Raw genomic sequence first — 22,214 nt, forward strand, 5'->3', positions numbered from 1 at the left:
AAGCGACCTAAAAAGCTGAAACTCACTGTCCACCTAGAGGACTCCCCTTGTGAGCTGGAAGTCGACACGGGATCATCACTGACGATCATCTCGTGGTCTGCGATGAAAAAGGCGATTCCGAGCCTAAAGAAGCACCAACTACGAACACCAGACATCCTGCTTCGAGACTACCAGGGGAACAGGGTCCCCATCATGGGTCAAGGCACGTTCCGAGTCCAGTTCAAAAACATCACAGCCCAGCTGCCCGTGACCGTAACCAGCGCGCTACTACAAAGCCTCCTGGGACTGGATTGGTTCGAAGCCCTGGGGCTGGAAGTTACCGGAATCAACGCCGTGGGTAACAGCAGCGCTGAAGGAATATTTAAGGAGTTCGAGGATGTGTTCAACCCCAGCCTTGGTAAGTATGTGGGCAAACCAATCTCATTTAATTTGGATCCAAATGTGGCGCCTATCAGGCTAAAACCTAGGAGAGTGCCTTTTGCGCTCCGTCCCAAAATTGATAAGGAAATTGATAAGCTGGTAGAGCAAGGAATCCTTGAACCAGTGGATCACGCTCACTGGGAAACCCCAATTGTGACCCCCGTTAAGCCAGACGGGTTAGTCCGCATCTGCGCGGACTATAAATGCACAATTAATGTCGCCCTACAACAAAGCGCATATCCTGTGCCCGTAGTACAGCACCTATTGCACTCGTTGGGGCCAGGAAATTTTTTTGCAAAACTAGACATGGCACAAGCGTATCAGCAGCTGCCAGTGGATAGCGCCACGGCGGAGGCCCAAACTATAGTGACGCACAGGGGTGCTTTTAAATGCAACCGTTTACAATTCGGCGTAAGCATCGCTCCGGGATTGTTCCAAAGCGTCATGGAACGACTTTTGCAAGGCATACCAGGAGTCGTCCCGTACTTCGACGACATCTTGGTATCGGCTGCAAATGAGGAGCAATTACTAAAGTGTGTTAGGACTGTTTTGGCCAGAATTCGAGAAAAGGGTCTCCGCCTAAAAAAGGAAAAATGCCAAATTAACGTGCCCAGCGTAGAATTCCTGGGTTACAGGATCGATGGACTGGGAATACACCCGACATCGAAAAAAATTAAGGCGATCCAGGACGCCCCCACACCACAAAATCAGACCGAGTTGCAGGCCTTCCTCGGACTTCTTAACTTCAACAGCGTCTTTCTCAGACAGAAAGCTACCGTCGCTGAGCCGTTGTACCGACTTCTAGCAAAGAACGCAAAATGGACCTGGGGATGTTCCGAGGCGGCCGCTTTCGCCGCAGTCAAGCGCCTGCTGACGGCCGACTCTCTGCTAATCCAGTACAGCCAAACCCTACCACTGGTGTTGCCCTGCGATGCCTCACCCTTCGGCGTCAGCGCAGTACTCAGCCACAGAATGCCAAACGGGAACGAATCCCCCATCGCTTTCTACTCAAGAACATTGTCTTCGGCGGAACGCAACTACAGCCAACTGGACAGGGAAGCGTTAGCCGCTGTGGCTGGAGTCAAGCGATCTCACGAATATCTCTACGGCCGCGATTTTGAACTTATAACGGACCACAAACCATTGCTGGGTCTACTGGCGGGAAACCGCCCCACACCGGTCTCCCTATCCCCGCGCATGACCAGGTGGACTGTTTTCCTGGCTGCGTATTCCTACAAACTGGTACACCGACCGGGTTCTACATTGGGGCATGCAGACGCGCTCAGCCACTGCCCGTTGCCGGAACTGTTGGCCGACCCCACTCCAGAAATACCGGTCCTTTTGATTGACTGTTTGGACAAGGCCAGTATCTTCTGTGGACGTTGCTAGGTTTTCTGCTAAGGACAACGTAATCAGACAAGTACAAACTTGGGTATGGAGGGGGTGGCCCAAAGGGATTGTGGGACCCGAATTCAAACTGTTTTGGTCTAAGCATGATGAACTGTCGGTTTTGAAAGGTTGTTTATTGTGGGGGGATTGAGTTGTTGTACCACACAAACTGCGGAGAAATGTATTAGAAGCTTTGCATGTAGGGCATCCAGGGATCGTACGGATGAAAGCATTGGCTAGGAGCTACGTGTGGTGGCCTAACATGGACAAGGAGATAGAGGAATGGGTGGCCACTTGCAATCCGTGCCAGGAGTCCAGGCCAGCCCCCCTGAAGCGCCCGCTACGGAGTGGGACAAACCGCAAGCACCCTGGTCGCGAATACACATAGATTTCGCAGGACCAGTTCAGGGACAAACGTTCTTAATAGTTGTGGACGCATACTCCAAATGGTTAGAAGTAGTCCTGATGACTTCGATCACGGCAGAGGCGGTCATCAAGGTACTATGGCGACTTTTTGCCACGCACGGCCTGCCCGACCTCCTGGTCTCCGACAATGGGCCCCAGTTCACGGCCATGCAATTCGAAACATACTTAGCAAGTCAGGAAATTCGGCATGCCCTCGTCGCGCCATTCCATCCGGCATCAAATGGACAGGCGGAAAGAATGGTGCGCACTGCAAAAGAGGCCCTCGCTAGGATGGGCCCGGGTGATTGGCAAACACGAATCGATCACTATCTCTTAATCCAACACATTACCCCTAGCGCCACGACCGGAAGGAGTCCAGCTGAACTCCTCATGGGTCGCCGGCTAAGGTCTCACCTAGACCGACTACACCCAAATTACTCTGCCACATCGCCCCCAGACTCCACAAGCAAAATTCGGAATTTTAGCATAGGGGATTCAGTATACGTCCACAACTATGCAGGGGGGACACTGTGGATTCCGGCAAAGGTAATAGGCATCACCGGACCGCGTTCCTACTTGTTAGAATTGGAAGACGGTAGGAACTGGAAAAGACACATCGACCAACTCTGAGGTCGCCTGACACACTGCAACCTACGATCATCAAACGAAGAACTCATACCATCAGAAAGATTGCCGATACAACAACCCGACTCGCCCATCGCAGACGACGACGGCACAGCGGAGCCAAGGGTGGAACCTGAGACCGACGAAAGAACGGAGCAGCCTCCTAGCGAAGGGAATCTACAATCCCCAGCCAGGACAGCGGAACAAAAAGGACACTCCGATCCTGCGTCCGCTCCGGCACAACCAGAACTACGCAGGTCCACCCGAGCAAGGCAGAAACCCGCAAACCAAAGAAAACAGACTTTATTCATTGATCAAAATTAAAAGTTCTGGGTAAGAAATTCCAAATGCATGCAACAAGGGACATGGGAGGAAAGTTCTACAGAGCACGAGACGATGCGGTGTCCTTCCTTATACCCACAAGAGTCTTAGTTCTTTATATTCTAATTACTCCAGTCATATAATCTAACTACATTGTAAAACTCAGTCATATACCCTAACTTAGATTTACATCTTCCTGCAACAGATAGATTTCTTTCTGGCAGTGTTTATCTTTTTTTTATCTTTTGACTTCCTAATTGGCCAATCCATCCCCTGTTAACAGCACAAAAGGTGAGAGAATTGCTCTGGTAGTTTGAGATAAGAGTATAGTTATGTGCCAATCCTGGAGGAAATGGGTGTGGCATTTATGGAAGAAGGATTTAGATCTTAATGCAGGAAGGATGCAATTGATTGTAGGCATATGTTTCTACAGAGCATATGTGTTACAAATGCTTAACAATTAAATGCTTAAAAGGAAAATACTTTTACAGTGTGTGTGTGTGTGTGTGTATGTCTGTTTGTTGTGCTGACATACCGTCCCTCTTGACATTATATTTTCTGTTTAGTTTTGCACTTTAATGGGCATTGATTCATCGGATCGTTTCCAAAAAAAAAAGTGTATGCGGAGTCTCCGTGCTTTAGAGCAGTCTTGATTTTGGAGTCTGAATGTACCACAATCTGAAGGCTTTTTCCCATTAGATGGAAAATTAAATGGTTGGCCTTTTGAGGCTGGGCTGCAAAAATGCGAGCGACCACGAAACGGCAGCCAGGAACTATCGGAACTCTTCAGTGTTTCGCTGTCATCGCGTGGGCGCCCGATTATTGCCTTAACGCAGGGGTTTTCAAACTTGGCAGCTTTAAGACTTCAATTCCCAGAATTCCCCAGCCAGCCAAGTTTGCAGACTCCTGCCTTAACGCTTCATGCATTAGCGGGTGACAGCCCTAACTTTTCACATGCCCTCGGTTCTCAGGAGTGTTTATTTTACACGGGCGCCGAAGAAAACAAGAACCATCGAAGGCTTTTAATAATTATATATATTAATAGCTCGTAATATATATATTAATAGCTCGTAAGCTCCAAGCCACAAACGCCTTTCAGAGGCTCTCAAACGGATTCAGATTTATTTAGACCTCATTGATGAGAAGCGATCAGAACGCTGCCTCTTGGGGTGGGCCTTCGTTCCCAGAGGATGATGGGAATGAAAGTCCTTGTGTGCCACTTTCCGGCAACCTGACGGGTACCAAGCGCTTCCCACACTGAACTACAGTTTCCATAGATTTGCGGCACGGCGGCGAATCACATCCGGGTGACAGGAAACGACAGTTTCGCGCCCCCCCATCTCTTCCCTACAACCCCCCCTCCTTCTCGTTCATTTTGCAGCTGCCCGATTTTCGGGGCAGAGGAAAGACCATTCTGCACCAGGAGGAGGTGGGGAGTGTCTCGCTTTTTACCCCTCCTACCGCAGGGAACAATGGAACCGTCTAATGATCGGGGCAAGGAAGAGCCCGTGCCTGGGTTCTGAACCTTTCCCCCCATCCTCTTCGGCCGCAGATTTGCTCCGTCGCTCCAGAAAGCCTGTGCGTAAAATTCCCGGTCTTCTTCGCTGGTCTATACCAGCCCCTTAGAACTCATGACGCCGCCTCAGCTGCTGCTTCTGCCGCCTCCTTCTCCTTTGGAACTCACTGCCTCTTGATTGCTCGCGCAAAGTTCTTGGAAGAGCAGAGAGGGAGGGGAGGAGAATCATGCGCATCAAGTGTTGGGGTTGGCGCCCCTCTCTTTCCTACCCCCTCTCCTGATTTCTAAGCTGGCCGGTTGTCCCTGCTCCTTCCCCTGCCTGCTCAACTTCCTTGTAGCCGGTGGGGATGTCGCGATCGCCTCCTCCTTCCTCCTCCTCCTCCGTCGTCTTCACACGATCAGGGAGGCCGAAGCCGTCCTAGATCTTCACGGACATAAGGGGAAGATGTTGCAAAGTATTGGCCTGACTCTCCTGGTCATCGTGGCTACCTTGTTTTTTGTCTTGCTCTTCATGCTGTGTGGTGAGTAAGAGACCCGGCCTCCGAGACCAGATGCTGTTCCCCCCTAATATAATATTTATTTATTTATTTATTTATTTTCTTGGCCCATTTCTCTTTCTGGGGATTGTTTGATCCTTGCCAATGGAAGGACATAACTCTTGTGATGCTTTGCAAGCGCCCACCTGGGTGGAGAGTTGTAAAATGTATTCATCAACCCAATAGCAAAAATAAATACATTTTACCAGTGGGGAAATGTTCTGAAAACAATTCCCTAAAGGGATGTATTTTAATACTTGTCACTTCATAAACAGGATTTGGTCAGTGGCGACGTGGAATTTCATTTGGCTTTATGAAGATGAATTGTGTGGGTGGTGAAGTTATTGGAGTGTTTCTGTAAAGACACATATTTAAAGTATTTATTGAAAGACACAAAAAGCCAAGAGGGACTCTGTGGCTAAATTAACTAGTTGCTGAAGACTCAAACCTGGCAAATTTTGTGGAGGAAGTGAAGCATACCAGTTAATTTTACCTTGCATTTATGGCAGTGGTCTTTAAATGGGAAGGAATATTGTTGATTTACTGCCAAGGGCCCCAAATAAGTGTGGAATAAATTCATGTTCCAGGCTATTTCTTTACCTTTGTGTGGTTATTTAACAGCCTTCTTCAATCTGCTGCTCTCTAGCTGTGTTTCACATATAACCTACTGTAGCTAGACTTTATATTAGGCTGTTAACAGACAGTTGAGAGTTTGCAACTGTCAAAACATATATATTTTTTTGCCCAGGGCTGTAGGAAATTTTCTTCTGTGGCTGAGCTCCACTCAGGCAATTTTTAATGCAAAACCTGCCTTCACCTGGGCAACACTACCTAGGATAATTTTGTATGGCTTTGGACATATATTGATGGAAATCCAGAATTAAGCAGTGTGGGCTGCCATTTCTATTATACTTTGCCTCAGAAAAGATGCCAGGCACAACTGGTGGAAATTGAACTACACCCCAGCCATTCATCCTGAAAGCTCATCACTGCTTCATGATGTAAAAACCAGAAATCCAAAATGTTTATGGGTTTTACACAGGGGACAATAAAGCCAGCATTAAATCACATATATAGATGATGTGACTTGGGAGTCCTGTTGAGATATTTCTTGGAGAAAGGGGAAGGAGAGAAGAAGTCATGAACAGCTAACATGGGACCTTATGTGTCTTTGCATTAATGTGAAGTTAGTCAGACCTAGGAATCGGATATGATCTGTTCTTTGATGGTCTGCAGTTGAGGGAAGGTTTTATTATACACAATCTTTACCAAAATGTATATTTCTGTCCTCTTTTCTATTTCTCCATATTTATCCCCTTTCACCTCTTTCATCAACTGTCCTTTTCCAGGGATGAAAGAAGGGTTTCCTTAACATATTTATTAACAGCCTTCTGAGGAAATTAAGATGAAGTTAATGGGAACCTCCACTGGTTCCACTGGGAATTTGGTAGTCGTACATTAGAGTATTAAACTGCTCATCCTGGAACCTGCTGATCTCACACACATCTGGAGGGTTAGTTCTAGATTGGAAAGGTGGTTCAGTGGATAATGTGATGTCATTACTCCAAGTTATACTAAAAGAGTAAAACTAAGTCATGACATATTTTGAATAAGGCTTTAAATGATGATGTATATAATACACTAATCAAAACCAAATAAATGGCATGTATGCTGATGGACACTTTCCCCATCCAGAAGATCATTTCTCTGAATAAAAGACATGTCTGGGCATGCTTCATCCAAATTCATATGTTCACTGATTTTCCAATGACTCAGCCAAACATTTAGTGTTGGAAACATCTGGAGGGCTGCTAATCAGATCATCCAGGATCCTGATTGGCCAGTTTTTTGTTTCCTTAGATGCTGTTCTCAGCCCCCTTAAGGATCCCCCCCCTCCCCAAGATTAATTGCCTGGTTTTCAAATGACTAAAGAGGAAAGCCCAGATCCTGCTGCAAAGTTCCAGAGGACAATTATCTGATAAACTTTATTTAGCAAAGTTTGTTTTGTTTTAAAGTGCCGCTTGCCATTTCTGATTCCTTTCTGCTGGATTTTTAAATGCATTGAACTGGGTGTTGGAGTTACTTTCTCTTAGCCTATGATATGATCTTATGTGCCAGGTACAAGAGTGACAAGAAAACCTAGAAGGAAAGTGTCCTTCTCTAGACATGCAGCTTTTAAGTCTGATTCTTACGTGTTCTGACTGAGGATTCCTGATTGTTGTTAACAGCAGTTGTATAGGGAAGTTTCAGCAACTTGGCTTTGATTCCTAGAGACTGAATAGATAGAGAAACCCTTACTTTCTTTGAGTTGTGTCAGCAGTAAGCCATATCTTTTCTATGAACATTCTGGTCATTTTTTAAAAAATCCCACCTATCCACCTTATCCAGTTGCTTTTCTCTTCCCTCGATTTTGCAAGAATAATGTGTTTTTCTAGATCCTCATCCTGTCTGAGCCAGTCTGGTGTAGTGATTAAGGCATCAGGCTAGAAACCAGAAGAAGGCCATTGCTTCTAGTGTTGCCTTGGGCGCAAAGCCAGCTGAGTGACCTTGGGCCAGTCTCTCCCTCTTAGCCTTAGGAAGCAGGCCATAGCAATCCATTTCCGAAAAACCATACTAAGAAAACTTCAGGGACTTGACCAGGCAGACACATGGAGTCAATCCTGACTCAAAGGCACCAAAAGCAAACATCCATTTATATCTTATGCCCAATATTTGCAAATCATTTGCTCAAAGGAGCAATCTGTTTTTATGTGACCCAAGACTAATGGATTACTTCTTTTAGTACATGGTCTTTTATTCATCTCCATGTAAGTCCCTAAATTTCCAGAAATGCAATAAGCAAAACCTTGCTTGCATAAAAAATGACTGCAGTTCATCTAGAAATATGCAGATTTATTTGCATCTTGCTTCTTAATTTCCAATCTTTTCCTAGGTCCCCAAATCTTGTTCTATATTTGTTGACATAGAATTATTTTCACTTTATCTGCTTTTTCTCCACAGCTTTACATAGTTGAATGTTTGTTTTTATGGCTAGTGCTTTTCTATTTAGCAGCTGTTTCAATGCCTGTCATACCTACTTTTTAATTTAGTTCCTGAATGTATTTTTCCCCTACAAATGTTTTTCTTATTCTATAAATTTGTTTATAAAGGATTTCGGTACAGTCCCATTTTCCTTTAATCTTATTTGTTGATATCAGATTTCTTCAGTGGTTATTATTGGAAGTTTGTACTTTAGCTATGGATTTTCTTTTCCTTTCTTAAAAGAAATCTCTCATATTCTTGTTCACACTCCTGACTGAGATAGTGTTCCTTGCCTTTTCTTGTTTGATATTAAAAGTCAGTGTTCAGCTATCCTATGTTCTTCCTGCCACTTGACTTTTTTCTTCTTTGAAAGTTTGGATAGATAGGTTTGACTTTCACAAATATCTCATTTCTTCATGTAGCTCATGAGGTTGACTTTCACACAAGTATATGAAATCTGTTCCTTACCTTGATTTTTAGCATTACCAATAGCACTTATATACCGCTTCACAGTGCTTTACAGCCCTCTCTAAGCGATTTACAAAGTCAGCATTATTGTCCTCAACAATATGGGTCCTCATTTTACCTGCCTCAGAAGGATGGAAGGCTGAATCAAACTGTCAGAGTCAAACTCCTGACGTAAGTAATGAGTTAACTTACTTACAATACTGAATTCTAATCACTGTGCCACCACATTTCTTACAATCTGACAATATGTTTTCCAACATATCTTATGTTATCTTACTTGCATGCACACCTATTCCCTTTAATTTTCTATATTTAGCTCACGTATTTGATATCTGTCATTCATTATATCTTCCAAAGATTTTACCTAGATGTACCAGAGCTGACTGGATTGTGTTTTCTTCTGTTTCCTCTTATGCAGTTGATTTGGTTTCAATGTTTGCAATAGAACATGATGTCCAGGTTTAGAATTTGGGGGGATTTTTTTGGTCTGGCAATAACGCTAACCTGTCTCCTGATACTGGGTTTTATCTGAAGCATATCTCACTATCGTTCCAGATTCCTTCATTTCTCCAGATTCTGCATTTAGTGCTTCTTGCAGTTTGTCATAAAGTGTATCAAAATCTGTTGTGTCTCCCGCAGGAGAGTGTGCATGTTAACATTAACATTCCTTGGATGTCCACTGATAATGATATATACGAGCCAATCTTTTATTGCATTATAGGCAAGTGCATACTTAGCAATGCCAATTGTATGTGTGTGTGCATTATTTATATTCTATTCCTTTTTCCAAGTTTGACCTAGATGAAGAAGGTTGGTTGGTTTTCCAAACATCTCCAGAACCCCTATTGTGAATCCCTGTTAGCTTTACTCCTTCCCCTTTGACCTTATCAGCAAGAATAACGCCTTAGAAGCTCTTGTTCCTTCCAGATGTCTCTCTCAGGCTTACTGAGCCCTCCACTATATCAGGAAGATGATTTTTCAAGAGTGAAATCCATTTAAAATGGCAGCTCGACAGTCTATCCTACTTGTATGATCGGAGCTACATGTGCCTCCTCCCTTGTACATTTGTGAACCTAGCTGGAGGATCACTCCAGATTCTAAAGTGGATATAATATGATTCTAATATAATGAGGGATGAGTTGGAAAAAAACTACCAGGGGGAATTCTCTGTAATTACTGTACTTAATTGGGTCCATTGGGATAGTTTTGTTTCATTTTTGCTATTAGTGTTATCTTTGATTGCCTTTTCCGAGAGCTTTGATCCTTGACAGGTCAAAGAAGAGAAGAATGCTAGTAAAAGAATACAATGGAATAGTTAGAATGTAGAGTTTTGGAAGATAGAAAATATGAGCTTGATAAAAAAATAAATACTGGTGGAATCCTCCCTTTGTTAATCCAGTCCTACCTGGTTGACTAATCTCAACATTGCAAAATCTGTTCTGGTGTATTGAAGCTTCACAAATATACCCATGACCTTAATATCCAGACCTTAATATTCTGAATTCAGTTGTGAAACAGATACAGCTCATTTACCTTGATATTTAATGTGACCTTTGGTTACTTCAGAATTGCCTCATTGGAAAATTGAGGATTGCAAAACAACTTGGCAACTGCATTAAATACTGAGCTAGAACAACTACATTATTATTATTTATTTATTTTTGGATTGCATGGCCAGGTGGTAAAAAAAATTACCCCAAGAAATTGTTCCTTTCTTGTGTTAAAAGGAACTGCCACTTTTTAATTCTTACAATAAAAATAAATAAATAAATAAAAGCCAAAGATTAATTGTGGTTCTGGTAGATCAGAACAAAGCTCATTTGTAATTAATGATAAGAATTTCATCACAGTTGTGTAGTAAAGCTTCCATAGGTTGCTAAGTAAAATGTTTCCTTATTCCTCCTTGTGATATTATCTTAGGTGATTCTTCTTATGCCAGTCTAGATTTGATGGTAAGAACCGGAGTATATATTAAGCACAATTTGGTAATGGCGTGTTTCTTAAGCCTACTTGATTCTTATGGTAGGCAGATTAGTTGGAGTGTGTGTAGGCATAATCTTAGTGGAAACATCAAAAATGAAATAGATGGAAGAAGCAGCTTTTCATTGATATATCAAATTTAAAATATGCCCGAAATAGACTGTAGTAGAGATTTTAGATTGGAAATACACCACTGCATGCAGCTGGAAATGATGCAGTCCCGGAAACTAGTCTTATCATTGGTTCTGCTGAATGTATAAATTGGCACAGGTTTTCTTTGAATAGCCTGAAAATCAAATCCTAAACTATCATGATTCCCATACCTATGTTGCAACAATTGCAACATGCAAAGTGATTGGGAGCAGAACTTTGTATGGGTAACAATTAACTCCTTTTGTGGGGTGGAGAAAGAAAAGAAAAGAGATTGCAGGAAGAAGTAGAGTTGATCTCCAAACAGAGAGATTTACATGGGCTGGGCTCGTGCACTTCACTAAGCTACAGATCTTTATTTAGAAACCACAAATGGCTGGCTTCATATGGAAGCCACGTTATGACCGAGATGGTTAATGAAGGCGGTCACTCTTAAAATGCTTTATATGATGTAGAGAAGGAGTGGACAAGATCAGGGGTCTCCATCCTGGGCAACTTTAAGACTTGTGGACTTCCACTCAGCTTTGCTGGCTGAGGAACTCTGGGAATTGACGTCCACAAGTCTTAAAGTTGCCCAAGTTGGAGAACCCTGAACTAGATGACCAATTTAGTTAGCGCCACACCAGATGCAACATTTTCTGCCAATCCAAGGACAGTGACAGTCACTTTTTAACCTAATTTGTTCAGCATGTCACAAGCCTAACTAAAGCCCAGTTTTACCCCAAACATGCTCACGTATTTTGTGCAAGCTAGAATAACTACTCCAGAAACTGTCTTGCATGCCAACATACTATTGCCCCTAACCCACATGTTAGGAGTTATATACGTGGACTTTCCAATAAGTCACATAATGAAGAGGAGAACAATACTGTCCCTTTGGATTTGCTGACTCTTATACTAGCTATTCCCCCCCCCCCCTAATTTTAGTTGCTTTTTGTTTGGAGCTATAATGTTTACATCCCGATGAATACAGTTTACCTCTTGTTTTCTCCTTTATCCACTCCTCATTAAAAACCTCTGTTTTATGGATTCCCATATCCATTGGTGTTCAAAAAATATGCAGGGTTGGGCTTTTTTTTTTTTTTAGATTTCAGGACCAGGTCTCTTCATCTGGCAAGACTGGCCTGAAAGCAAGTTGAGACTGGCAAAGAGGAAAGGGACTGGATGTTATTGATGCCAAAAAGATAAACCCATTCTGCCTCTTTTCTTTAATCTTCTGATAATACTAATGCTAATAGTAAGAGTTATTATTAAGTGCTGTGTTTTTACTAAGGAGTAAAAGGTGGCACACATTCTTTCCACCAAAATAGCATTCAAAAAGCCCAGGAGCATGGAACAGGCTGAAAGAATGTTGACCAGTTGACCTTATTGTTATGAGACTCTAACCCAGGTACAAATCTCAGGACCACCTACAGGCTTGTCTCTTCAGCAATTAACTCTTTGGAAACGATCTTACTGATTCATAACAGAAGCATTTTCAGTCATTTTTAAGGCCTCCTTATAGTGGGATCCTTTTCTTCATTGCCCCTCTTGCCTTTTGATCCTTGTTTGACCACTTTTGATAAAAACACTCACATGATAAATGGAAAAATGTTAATTATACCTTGTCGCTAACGTCTGGTAGATAAAGGATGAGATTTGCATTGGTATTTACTTACTTATTTACTGTCTAGGTTTACCTGGACTTAAATACATTATTAGCTGGCTGTTATAGAAAGGAAGGTTAGACCAGGGATAGTAATAGCACTTAGACTTTCATACCGTTTCACTGTGCTTCATAGCCTTCTCTAAACGTTTTACAGAGTCAGCATATTGCCCCCAACAATCTGGGCCCTCATTTTACCGACTTCAGAAGGATAGAAGTCTGAGCTGATGAGATTTGAACTGCCAAACTGCTGGCAGTCGGCAGAATTAGCCTGCAATACTACAATCTAACCACTGCGCCACCCTGGCTCTTCGAAAAGAGAGAAAGTAGACAGAAAGCAATCAGTGCACAGGCAAGGTTTCTAATCCACAGTAGATTTTTAGTTTTGCATTTCCAACTTAATGTTTTTTTGTAACTTTACCAAGGATTGACATTTTTGAACTTGTTTGGACAATCTTATTTGTATACAAATGTGGCATGTGATGGCATCAACCCCTTGTTCCTATTGTGCTGTGTATTTTGAACGGCTGTGGGGTGCAACGCTTAAATGTTCCCTTGTTCTTCCTGGCAACTCTGCAGGTTGGTGCGTGGTCTGGCAACTCTTCTTATCCAAGTTTAAGTTCCTACGAGAGCTGATCGGAGACACTGGATCCCAACAAGGGGAGAGCGAAAAGGCAGAAAAGGCAGAAGCTGAACAGGATGCGCTGCTGCTCACTCCACAGAGAAGCAGGCAGAAACCTGCACGTCAGCGAAAGGGAACGGCTGAAGAAGCAAGCTAAGATGAAATGCCTGGGTAATTTCCAAACAACCAACGCCCGATGTCAGTTAAAAGGTTCATTTCTACCAATGTCCTAAGCAAGACAACCAAACCATTTCCAAAGAAGTTCAGAGAACATTTTTTTTTTTAAAAAAAAAAGCAAAACGGCAGTAGGGGAAGAGAATGAAAAGCAAGAAGCATTTTACGCTTTCCGGGCAGGGTTATATGAGGAAGAGAAGTACAGAAGTAAATTTCTGCTCTTCACCGATTATGCCCAGCTTTTGCACAAAAGTGAAAATGATCAACTGTTGGCTAATGGCATCTTTATAAGACTATCACTAATAGCAATTAACCTTTGCTCTTCGTGTATCCGTTTTGTATCGAAATGTTTCTTTTATGTATGGACTCTGAATATTTCTAAGTGGTATCACCCTCCCACAGAATAAGGTCCGTAGAGAGGCTCCATCAACCAACTTAAACATAATCAGGAAATGAAATTTGGCATTGGATCGTATTTCTGTTTTCAAGCTTCTTTTAAAATGAAAACATTTGGCCAGATTAGTGCATAACTGTAAATGTTTAGGGAAATCCCTTCTGTTTTTCCTTAACATAAAAAAAGAGGAGCATCTGTTACAAATCCTCGTCTGATATCATTTTTTAAAAGAAACTAATCAGTTGGCTTTAAAATGGACCTTTTTTTCCTCTTGTTTGCCTTTTTTTTTTTTTTTTTTTTTGCACCCAAAAAATCAACTGAAAGTAATTACCAAACTCCGATGTAGCTCCAGGGATTATATTTTATTACAGTCTCACTGTTGTGCTTAACGGTTTGACCAAGAACTTCGTAATTAATGTTGTTTCCCCAACTTTCCCTTTAACAGCTACATCTGATGAACGCTCACAGTTCTGCTTGAATTATGTACAAAGCAGCCCAGATAGTAGCATCGAAGTTGTAGCTAAAACTGAACTAGAATATATTGACTTTGAACTTTGAATTGGTGCTAAAGAAGAATGATCATGATTATGACACCTAGCTTCTTCTTGGACTCCCCGGTGTACTTTTGTTGAGTGTTGTTGTTGCTGGGCTCCAAATTTTTAATTTTGCTGAGCAGAATGTACAGAAAAGTCTCTAATAGTTCACAGTTGCTAAAAACAAACCCTCCTGATGCCTACAGTGGATGGCTCCATTCTCTTGAAAAGCTTTTTTTGACCTTTGGAGGCTTAACGTGTGGATGAAGAACTTTGTTGATTTTATTTATTTTCTAGTAGCATTTGAGTAGGTAAATGGCTTTTAATGATCTGTTCAGTATTGACAAGCTCACAAGTGGATTTGTAGCTTTTTCCCTTCCTCCCCAGGACATCCAACCATTCAGCTGTGTGCAGTGGTTGCCTTATTGTTCATCTTTTTGTGGCTGCTGCTGTTCTTTGCAGCATATATCAAACAGGGTTTAGGATTGCTCGTAGTATTTGTTAAAATGGGCTTTTGCCCTTAAAAAAATTAACATGCAATGCTCAGTCCTTGAATACAAGATTTTACCAATAAACATCTGGTGTTTTTTTTTTAAAACCACTTCATGCTGTACATGGTAGAAGGAAGTACTTGAAATAATGCCAATTGTATTCAGAGTAATCGGAGTCAGGTTTTCTCATTTACCACAGACACAATATTTGCCTTACAGGATTTACATGCTGACATGAGATGCTTAATAATGTCAGGGCTGTGGTGTTTTTTTTTCCAGGCACTCAAAAACGGTTATAGGTACCATTTCTATTTATCAAAACAAATAACCAATCTTTTATTCCTCCTGGCATAAAGTTTGCAAATGTGAATTTTGAGATTCGAATCCAATGGGACAAGTAGATATAACTAGGCCGAGGTGGACCATCCTATCTCAATCCCATGCCCTGGTAGAGTTAGGGTTACTTTTTTAAGTGTGAAGATTTTCTTTGATTCAGCAAAATAAAGTAGAATAAGTTAGGGAAGCTTTTGTGTGTGTGTGTGTGTGTGTGTGCTTTTTTTCTCAAAGGGAAATCAGGAAGCCACTTCTTCCTGACACCCTGAGATACAGCTAGCATCGTCCCACAGGTGATGCAAATGGTACAAATAATAATGCTTCCCAGAAGGTAGCACCATTTTAACTACATTTCCACATTATATACGTATATGCTTGATGCAGAGTTTCAAGTCTTTTCCGAATTATATAACAAGAAAACTTGTCAGTTTTCTGTCTACATAATTCTTCTGTCATTTGGTGATGTATGGCCATTTAAAAAAAGAAAAAATTAAAAAGTCATAGATTGATTCACAGATATGTCCTTACAGTGAACTTTAATGAGCTCATGAAAGGAGAAGGCTCTGGGGACATGGATGAAGGCCTTTAGTTTTATCGATGCCAAATTGATGAACGTGTGACATCGAGGATATCTGCAGGGCAGGACAAAATCAATAAATAATGGGAGCTGCAGCCAGGTAATCAATAAACTCTTCCCTCTGTTTATTTCTATCGGCGGGCTTCACATGGTGCAGTCATTCTACCATATTGGGCAGGAGATACAACGCAGGTGAGGGGTAAGAGCAAAAGCAATCCTGCATTTTACATATGTCATTCCCATCCAAGAATTTGGGGGATGAGGGAGGATGGACAGTTTCAAAATTTGACAAAAGAAGAATTAAAAATGTAGTCCACCTACTGCTCATGCACCGGTGTCAGTTTTACCCAATTAAGTAGAAGTGGGCCAGTCATTTGCTCTCAAGCTAAAATTATTCAATGTGTTAATGGTAAACTAAAGCTGTGGTTTGGTCCATTTCAATGTATTCTTTCAGATAATCATGGAATGCAAGACACTAACACAAACTAAAATACATGTATTTGTATAGTTTGAGAAAACAGAAGTTTAGCAATGTACTTGGAAGGATCTTGTTAAAAAATAAAGGACGTTCCAAGAGTAAACTTATATGTGTGAATGTTAGAGAACAATTTTATCTCTCATGTGATTTTATGATCGATTCAGTGCAAGTCCTATGCAATCTTATTCAGATTTCAATGAGGCTTAGTGACAAATTGGTGTGTGCTAGGCAGTGGCCATTATCCAGTTTATTTGCCATCCCTTTCTCCCTGGGAAACAGCATTGAATCAGATTGGGATAAATTGCAATGGCACCATTTTGTGTATGAAATACACAGATTTGCATTGTTTTATGATTTGAGTTTGGCCATTTCTGCGTTCCAAGAGTAAACTTATATGTGGGAATGTTAGACAACATTCAATCTCTCATGTGATTTTATGATTGATTGAATGCAAATCTTATTCAGATTTCAATTATGCTTAGTGGCAAATCAGTTTTTGCTAGGCAGTGGCCGTTATCCAGTTTATTTGCATCCTCTTTCTCCCTGAGAAATAGCATTGAATCCGATTGGGATAAATGGCAATTGGCATCATTTTGTGTATGAAACACACAGGTTCGCATTGTTTTGTGATTTGAGTTTGGCCATTTCTGCGTTTCAAGAGATATGTGTGAATCTTAGACAACATTCAATCTCTCATGTGATTTTATGATCAATTCAATGCAAGTCCTATGCAATCTTATTCAGATTTCAATGAGGCTTAGTGACAAATTGGTGTGTGCTAGACAGTGGCCATTATCCAGTTTATTTTCAATCTCTTTCTCCCTGGGAAACAGCATTGAATCCGATTAGGATAAATGGCAATGGCACCATTTTGTGTATGAAACACACAGATTTGCATTGTTTTATTATTTGAGTTTGGCCATTTCTGAAGTGGCTCTTAGGCTCGATGCTCAACAAGTAAACAGTTTCTTCTAATGTGTATTCCTTTTTGGGACAAATGCAGCATTACACGCAAGGCTACCTTTTTCTGTGCTCCTTGGTATATGGAAAAAAACTACTAATTGCTCCTCTGCTTTCTATATTCACCATGTTAATTATTCTTTTTATTTAAACTGACTCCATTAAAACATGACAAATAAAATGTTAATAAGCCAACTTGTTGTAAATGCCCTTCTTTCTGCATGCCTATTATAACTGTGTCCACTGTCAAAATATTTAAAATGTAGCACAAAATCACCAGCAAATGAGGAAAAATATTAATCTTTAAGGCTGATGTGCTAACCAAATAAAGGTTATGAATTTTTTGCAACTTGGAGTTGAGTGGGGTCTCTCTAATAATTGAATGTATTATTTGGTACAATGTGACATAAAAGCAAGGATCAGAACAGTTAATAGGCCATGATGTTTGTTTTTAATTTAACTTAAAAAGGTTAAGCAACCATTTTTAAGCAACCAGAAGAAAAAGAGTTAGAGCGAGATGAATGAATGAGGGTGGAAAATGTCCAAGTGGAATGAGAAGGTGCAAAAAGAAAAATGCCAGAGAGAGGCAAGGATAACCAGAAGAGTGAGACCCATATAAGTAGAAAGATGAATGAGGTAATCAGGATGTTTATTAATGGATTGAACGCACCCACAAAAAAAAAAAAAAAACCACTGATAAAATTAGAAAGATTGAATTTGGATATAGTTTGTCCACATCAAGGAACAATATGATAATTTACTAGAATACTCTAAAATTGGGAAGCTATATGTGTCGTTAACACATCAAAAGAATGGAGGACTAGCTCTGTACATTAAAGAATGGTTAAAACCCAAACAAATATATGCGGATGGCAAAGGAAGAATTTTAATGTTGGAGATACCAACAAATCAGAAACAAATGCTTCTTATTGGAATATACGCCCCAAATAATAAATAGGAAGAATTTTATAGGAGATTACATTAAAAAAAATAGAGATAGACTATGAAAATGTATGTTTAATAAGGGACTTCAAAGCAGTGGTAGACTTTTAAAAAGACTATAGAAGTAGTAAAAGAAATAAGAAAAAACAAAGAATACTTCCAAACACTATTTCAGATGGTACAAAAATTAGATCTACAAGATGAAGAGAATTAAATTTAAAGACTAATCAATATACGTATTATTCAAACGCACACCAATCATGGTCAAGAATAGACATGCTATAGATGACCCTGGGATTGAGAGCAGACATCCAAGAGGTAGACATAACAACAAATATGGGCAGATCACAATCCGATAAAAGTGATATGGAGAGGCCAGAAGACGAGGTGGAGATGGACAATGAATCAAAACATTTTAAAAGATAAGGAACATATATATATATATAAACTGTGGAAAAAGAAATGCAATTCTTTTTCAAGGAAAATAGGAAAGAAGAAACAGCACTGCGAAATGTTTTTGGCTTTTTACTGAAAAGACAGTTGAAAAACAATATGAGAACTATTATGAATGTACTGGAGGACTATGAAGCACATTCCGGATAACAATTAACATTGATCTTTCTAGATGTGCAAAAAGCATTCGACAATTTGAATTGACAGTTCATGACATAACTAAAAATTAAGAACTTTGGGGAGAAATTAGTGCCTCAGCCCCACCCCCCAACCTGTCCTGCCTAGTTGGCTTAGAGTAGACAGATCTTTGCTGCTCTGCTTCCAGCTGTGATTGGAGCATGTCAAGTCCTTGGAGTTACAATTGGCGCTGGGCAAGAAATATGGAAACTCTTCCTATTGGCTGTGATGCGCCTGCCATAAATAGGCATAAATAGCAGTCAGGCGGGCTCCTGTCAGGCTTGTTCTGTAACACAGTTGGTTAATAAAGAGTGTTCTTGTTAAAACAAACAAACAAACAATTGTTCTTCCCCACAGGTCTGAGGCCATTCCTTATCGAGGATCACTATAAATAAAAAATGGATTAGAACAATTTTATTAAAATTCCGACATCTCTGCCTTTCCAAGGAGGAATTCCTAATGATGGACCATGAGCATACAGTATATACACTTGATCCATTTAAACAATGTATTAAAAATCAGGAAGTTCAACATCCCCTGGGTCTGTTTGACCCAATAATGTTTTCTTGAACAGACAGCTCCACTCTCCTGCACCTGTAAACCAACGAGATATTTATATCATAAAACTGTCTCTAAATCTCGGAGGGTATTTAGCACATTATAACACTCTGTTTAACGCTCTCCTTTAGTAAAATCAAACCAAGAGTTAAAATTGCAGGGAATTGAAATAGACTGGTGGCCATACATACAGATTCAAACAAGGTACAAAAAGGATTTAGAATGATACAGGTTTCAAAATGAACAACAAGAATTGGACAAAATAGTAACAGGGATGGAAGAAAACATGATTATTAAAACGTATAACTACCTTTTAAAATTCAAAATGGAAGAGGAAACTGAAGGAAACATTGGTAATTTGGGTTAAAAATTATGGGTACAACATTGAATTGGAGCATTGGGAAAATTATGGGAAAAAATTATAAATTGACTCTGTCAGCTGCATACAAGGAGAATATCTACAAAATGTTTTATAGGTAACATTTACCCCCGGGCGAGATTGGCCAAAATGTTCCCCAGCAGACCTCCATATTGCTGGAAATGTAACCATCAACAAGGGACCTTCTATTACATGTGGTGGACATGTTCCAAAGATAGGGAGTACTGGATAAAAATCCAAAAATGGTTGGAAAAAGTAACGGAACAAAAAATTGATATGAAGCCAAAGCTGTTCCTATAAATAAAAAGGAAATATAAGTAAAGAAATTCAATATATTAAACTCTTCATAATTTTCGCAGCCAGAATCACATTTGCCCAAAACTGGAAACAAAAAAAAAACGTCCCCTCAAACGCAGAGAAGATGCTAGAATGCATGGAAATGTATAAATTAACAATGGAACTAAGGGATAGAGGGGAAACAGGCATGGAATAGGTGGTATAATTGGCTAGAAAAGAGATGTAAAATTAATGCATAATGAATTCATACAAAGTATAACAAAAGATATTTAGAAAGTAACAGAGATGCAAATGTTGTATATATTATAAAAATGAGTAACTATGAAATAAGGAGGTATATGTATAAAACAATATACAGCGGCGCCCAGGAGTAGAGCCTTCTCTGTGATGGGCCCAACCCTCTGGAATGACCTCCCCCCCGATATCAGAACCACTACCGACCTCCGCTCCTTCCGACAGAAACTCAAGACCCACCTGTTCCAATTAGCTGGCCTAGCCCATTTATAGTCCCATTTTTAACCTCCTGGCAAACATTTTATTCTGGGGTAGTTTTTTAGGGGTAGTTTTTAATGTATCTCTAATTTTAATTTTAATTATTATTGTACAGTTTATATGTTACCTCCTTCATCTATATTTATCTATATTTATCTATATCTGTATGTATTTATATTGTGTTTTAATATGACTGTACACCGCCCCGAGTCCCTTCTGGGAGAGGGCGCGGTTTATAAATTAAATAAAAGTTAAAGTTAAAGTTGGAATGGAATGGAAAATTAGAAATTAGGGGAAAAAATACCGATAATGGAAAGCTGTAAAAGTGCAACCGTGATTTTAATGTTTAAAAAATGTTGAATAAAAATGATTTTAAAAAACGCTCTGCACATAGCAGTTCTAGAGGGCAGGTATAAAAAAGTTTCATATGACCTGTGCCTGTGCCCCTAGTGTTGTGGCCCGCCATCAGCCGGTGGAGCTGGCAGCAGAGTGGACAGTGAGGAGGTTGGGGAGGATTATGGGCCAGTCCTGGGGGCTGAGGAAAGATCAGACGAGGCTCTGTGTCGGAGGCAGAGGGGGAGCTAGACAGCAGTGAGGCAGAGGAACAGCTGGAGCCTGTTCACAGTGTGTGCATGTGCAGAGCTGCCAAAAGACAAAAACAATTAAGAAAGCGAGGTCAACTTGGGAGTAAAGCTACACATGGGAGGTGATTGGCCCCTCCCATAGGAAACAAAACGGGAACAAACGGAGTGGACTTTTGCAGGAAACAATTCATTCCTTCAGTTGTTTCAAGAGAGGAAAGTTCTCCTTATGACTATAAGAGACTCTGTGCCAAATGTTGCCTTGCCTTGCATTTGGAAACTATCTGGCAGCTTGCCAAGTGAAATAAAGTTCATTTTGATACATATTCCTCTGAAAGACTGTTTGCCAAGCCTTGCTGACTATGAATTAAAGGAATTCAGAGTCGTGTAAATAAAAGAGGTTAGCAGAGGTGGGGGAAAAGGCAGCAATGTACAAGATATGGAGGGGGGGCCACGGCTCCACCTGGGGGCAGGGAGGAGGGAGCGATATCGAAAAGGCTCAGGTCACAAAAATAAATATATCTGAAATATTATTGTAATTGTTGATATATTAGAAAGTGACAAAGAAAGAGATGATTGAACATATTGTTGATATAAAGTAAGAATTCTGTTTATGCTATCCTTTACATGTTATCTTTAAAATTGTAAAAGTGTGAGATTTGGGGGGATTTCTACTGCTAACATGGGAGCTACTAAAATTTTCTATGTACCCAATTACCTTTTCCCTATAAATGTTTTAAAACTAATAAAAACTTGTTACAAAATAAAAAAATAAAAAAATAAAAGAGGTTTTGCCAGGACCCAGACTCTTGCTTCATGCTTGTTAAGGAAGCCTAGGTTAGAATAGACCAGGGGCTATTGAAAATAAAACTCCTATCTTGTTTATTATCCCTTCTATAGGGACTCACAGACTCATGACACCCTACCTGATTAAATATCCTGGAAACTCTTATCTCTTTTATGTAACAACTACTGTCAGATTAGTATGATTTGGTTTCTCTGAACGTAGTTAAGTTTTGTACACTGCCTGCAAAATTAGGCGAACCTTGATAAGTTCACCATCAATTGTAATATATTATTATTATGGATTTAATCTTTTTTTAACTTTTGAGATGTGTGTTTTTAATGTTGTACGCCGCCCTGAGTCCTTTTGGAGAAGGGCGGCATATAAATCCAAATAAACCAAACCATATTATGCCTTGTTCTGTTTGGTTCTGTTCAGTTCAGTTTTGCTTTATTTTAATACTGAATTTTTTGTGCTCGTCCAAGACGGTAATAAAGATTGAATTAAAGGCTTG

The 22,214-nt window shown here is 40.4% G+C and overlaps 1 protein-coding gene across 1 annotated transcript; it reads left to right on the forward strand.

Annotated features, from left to right (window-relative positions):
- Window positions 1–4,505: 4,505 nt before the first annotated feature.
- Window positions 4,506–17,232, forward strand: SMIM13 (small integral membrane protein 13). Its single transcript, XM_081951162.1, has 2 exons — window positions 4,506–5,196; window positions 13,055–17,232. Exons 1-2 carry the CDS (start codon window positions 5,121–5,123, stop codon window positions 13,252–13,254), a joined length of 276 nt encoding a protein of 91 aa, XP_081807288.1. The 5' UTR covers window positions 4,506–5,120; the 3' UTR covers window positions 13,255–17,232.
- Window positions 17,233–22,214: the final 4,982 nt, after the last annotated feature.

This window comes from Natrix helvetica (genome assembly GCF_964273705.1).
Source record: "Natrix helvetica genome assembly, chromosome: 4".
NCBI classification, from domain to species: domain Eukaryota; kingdom Metazoa; phylum Chordata; class Lepidosauria; order Squamata; family Natricidae; genus Natrix; species Natrix helvetica.

Coding starts and splice junctions, on each gene's coding strand:
- SMIM13 (XM_081951162.1), top strand. CDS start 5,121: ATGTTGCAAAGTATTGGCCTGACTCTCCTGGTCATCGTGGCTACCTTG. Junction 5,197..13,054: donor CTTGCTCTTCATGCTGTGTG/GTGAGTAAGAGA, acceptor GCAACTCTGCAG/GTTGGTGCGTGGTCTGGCAA.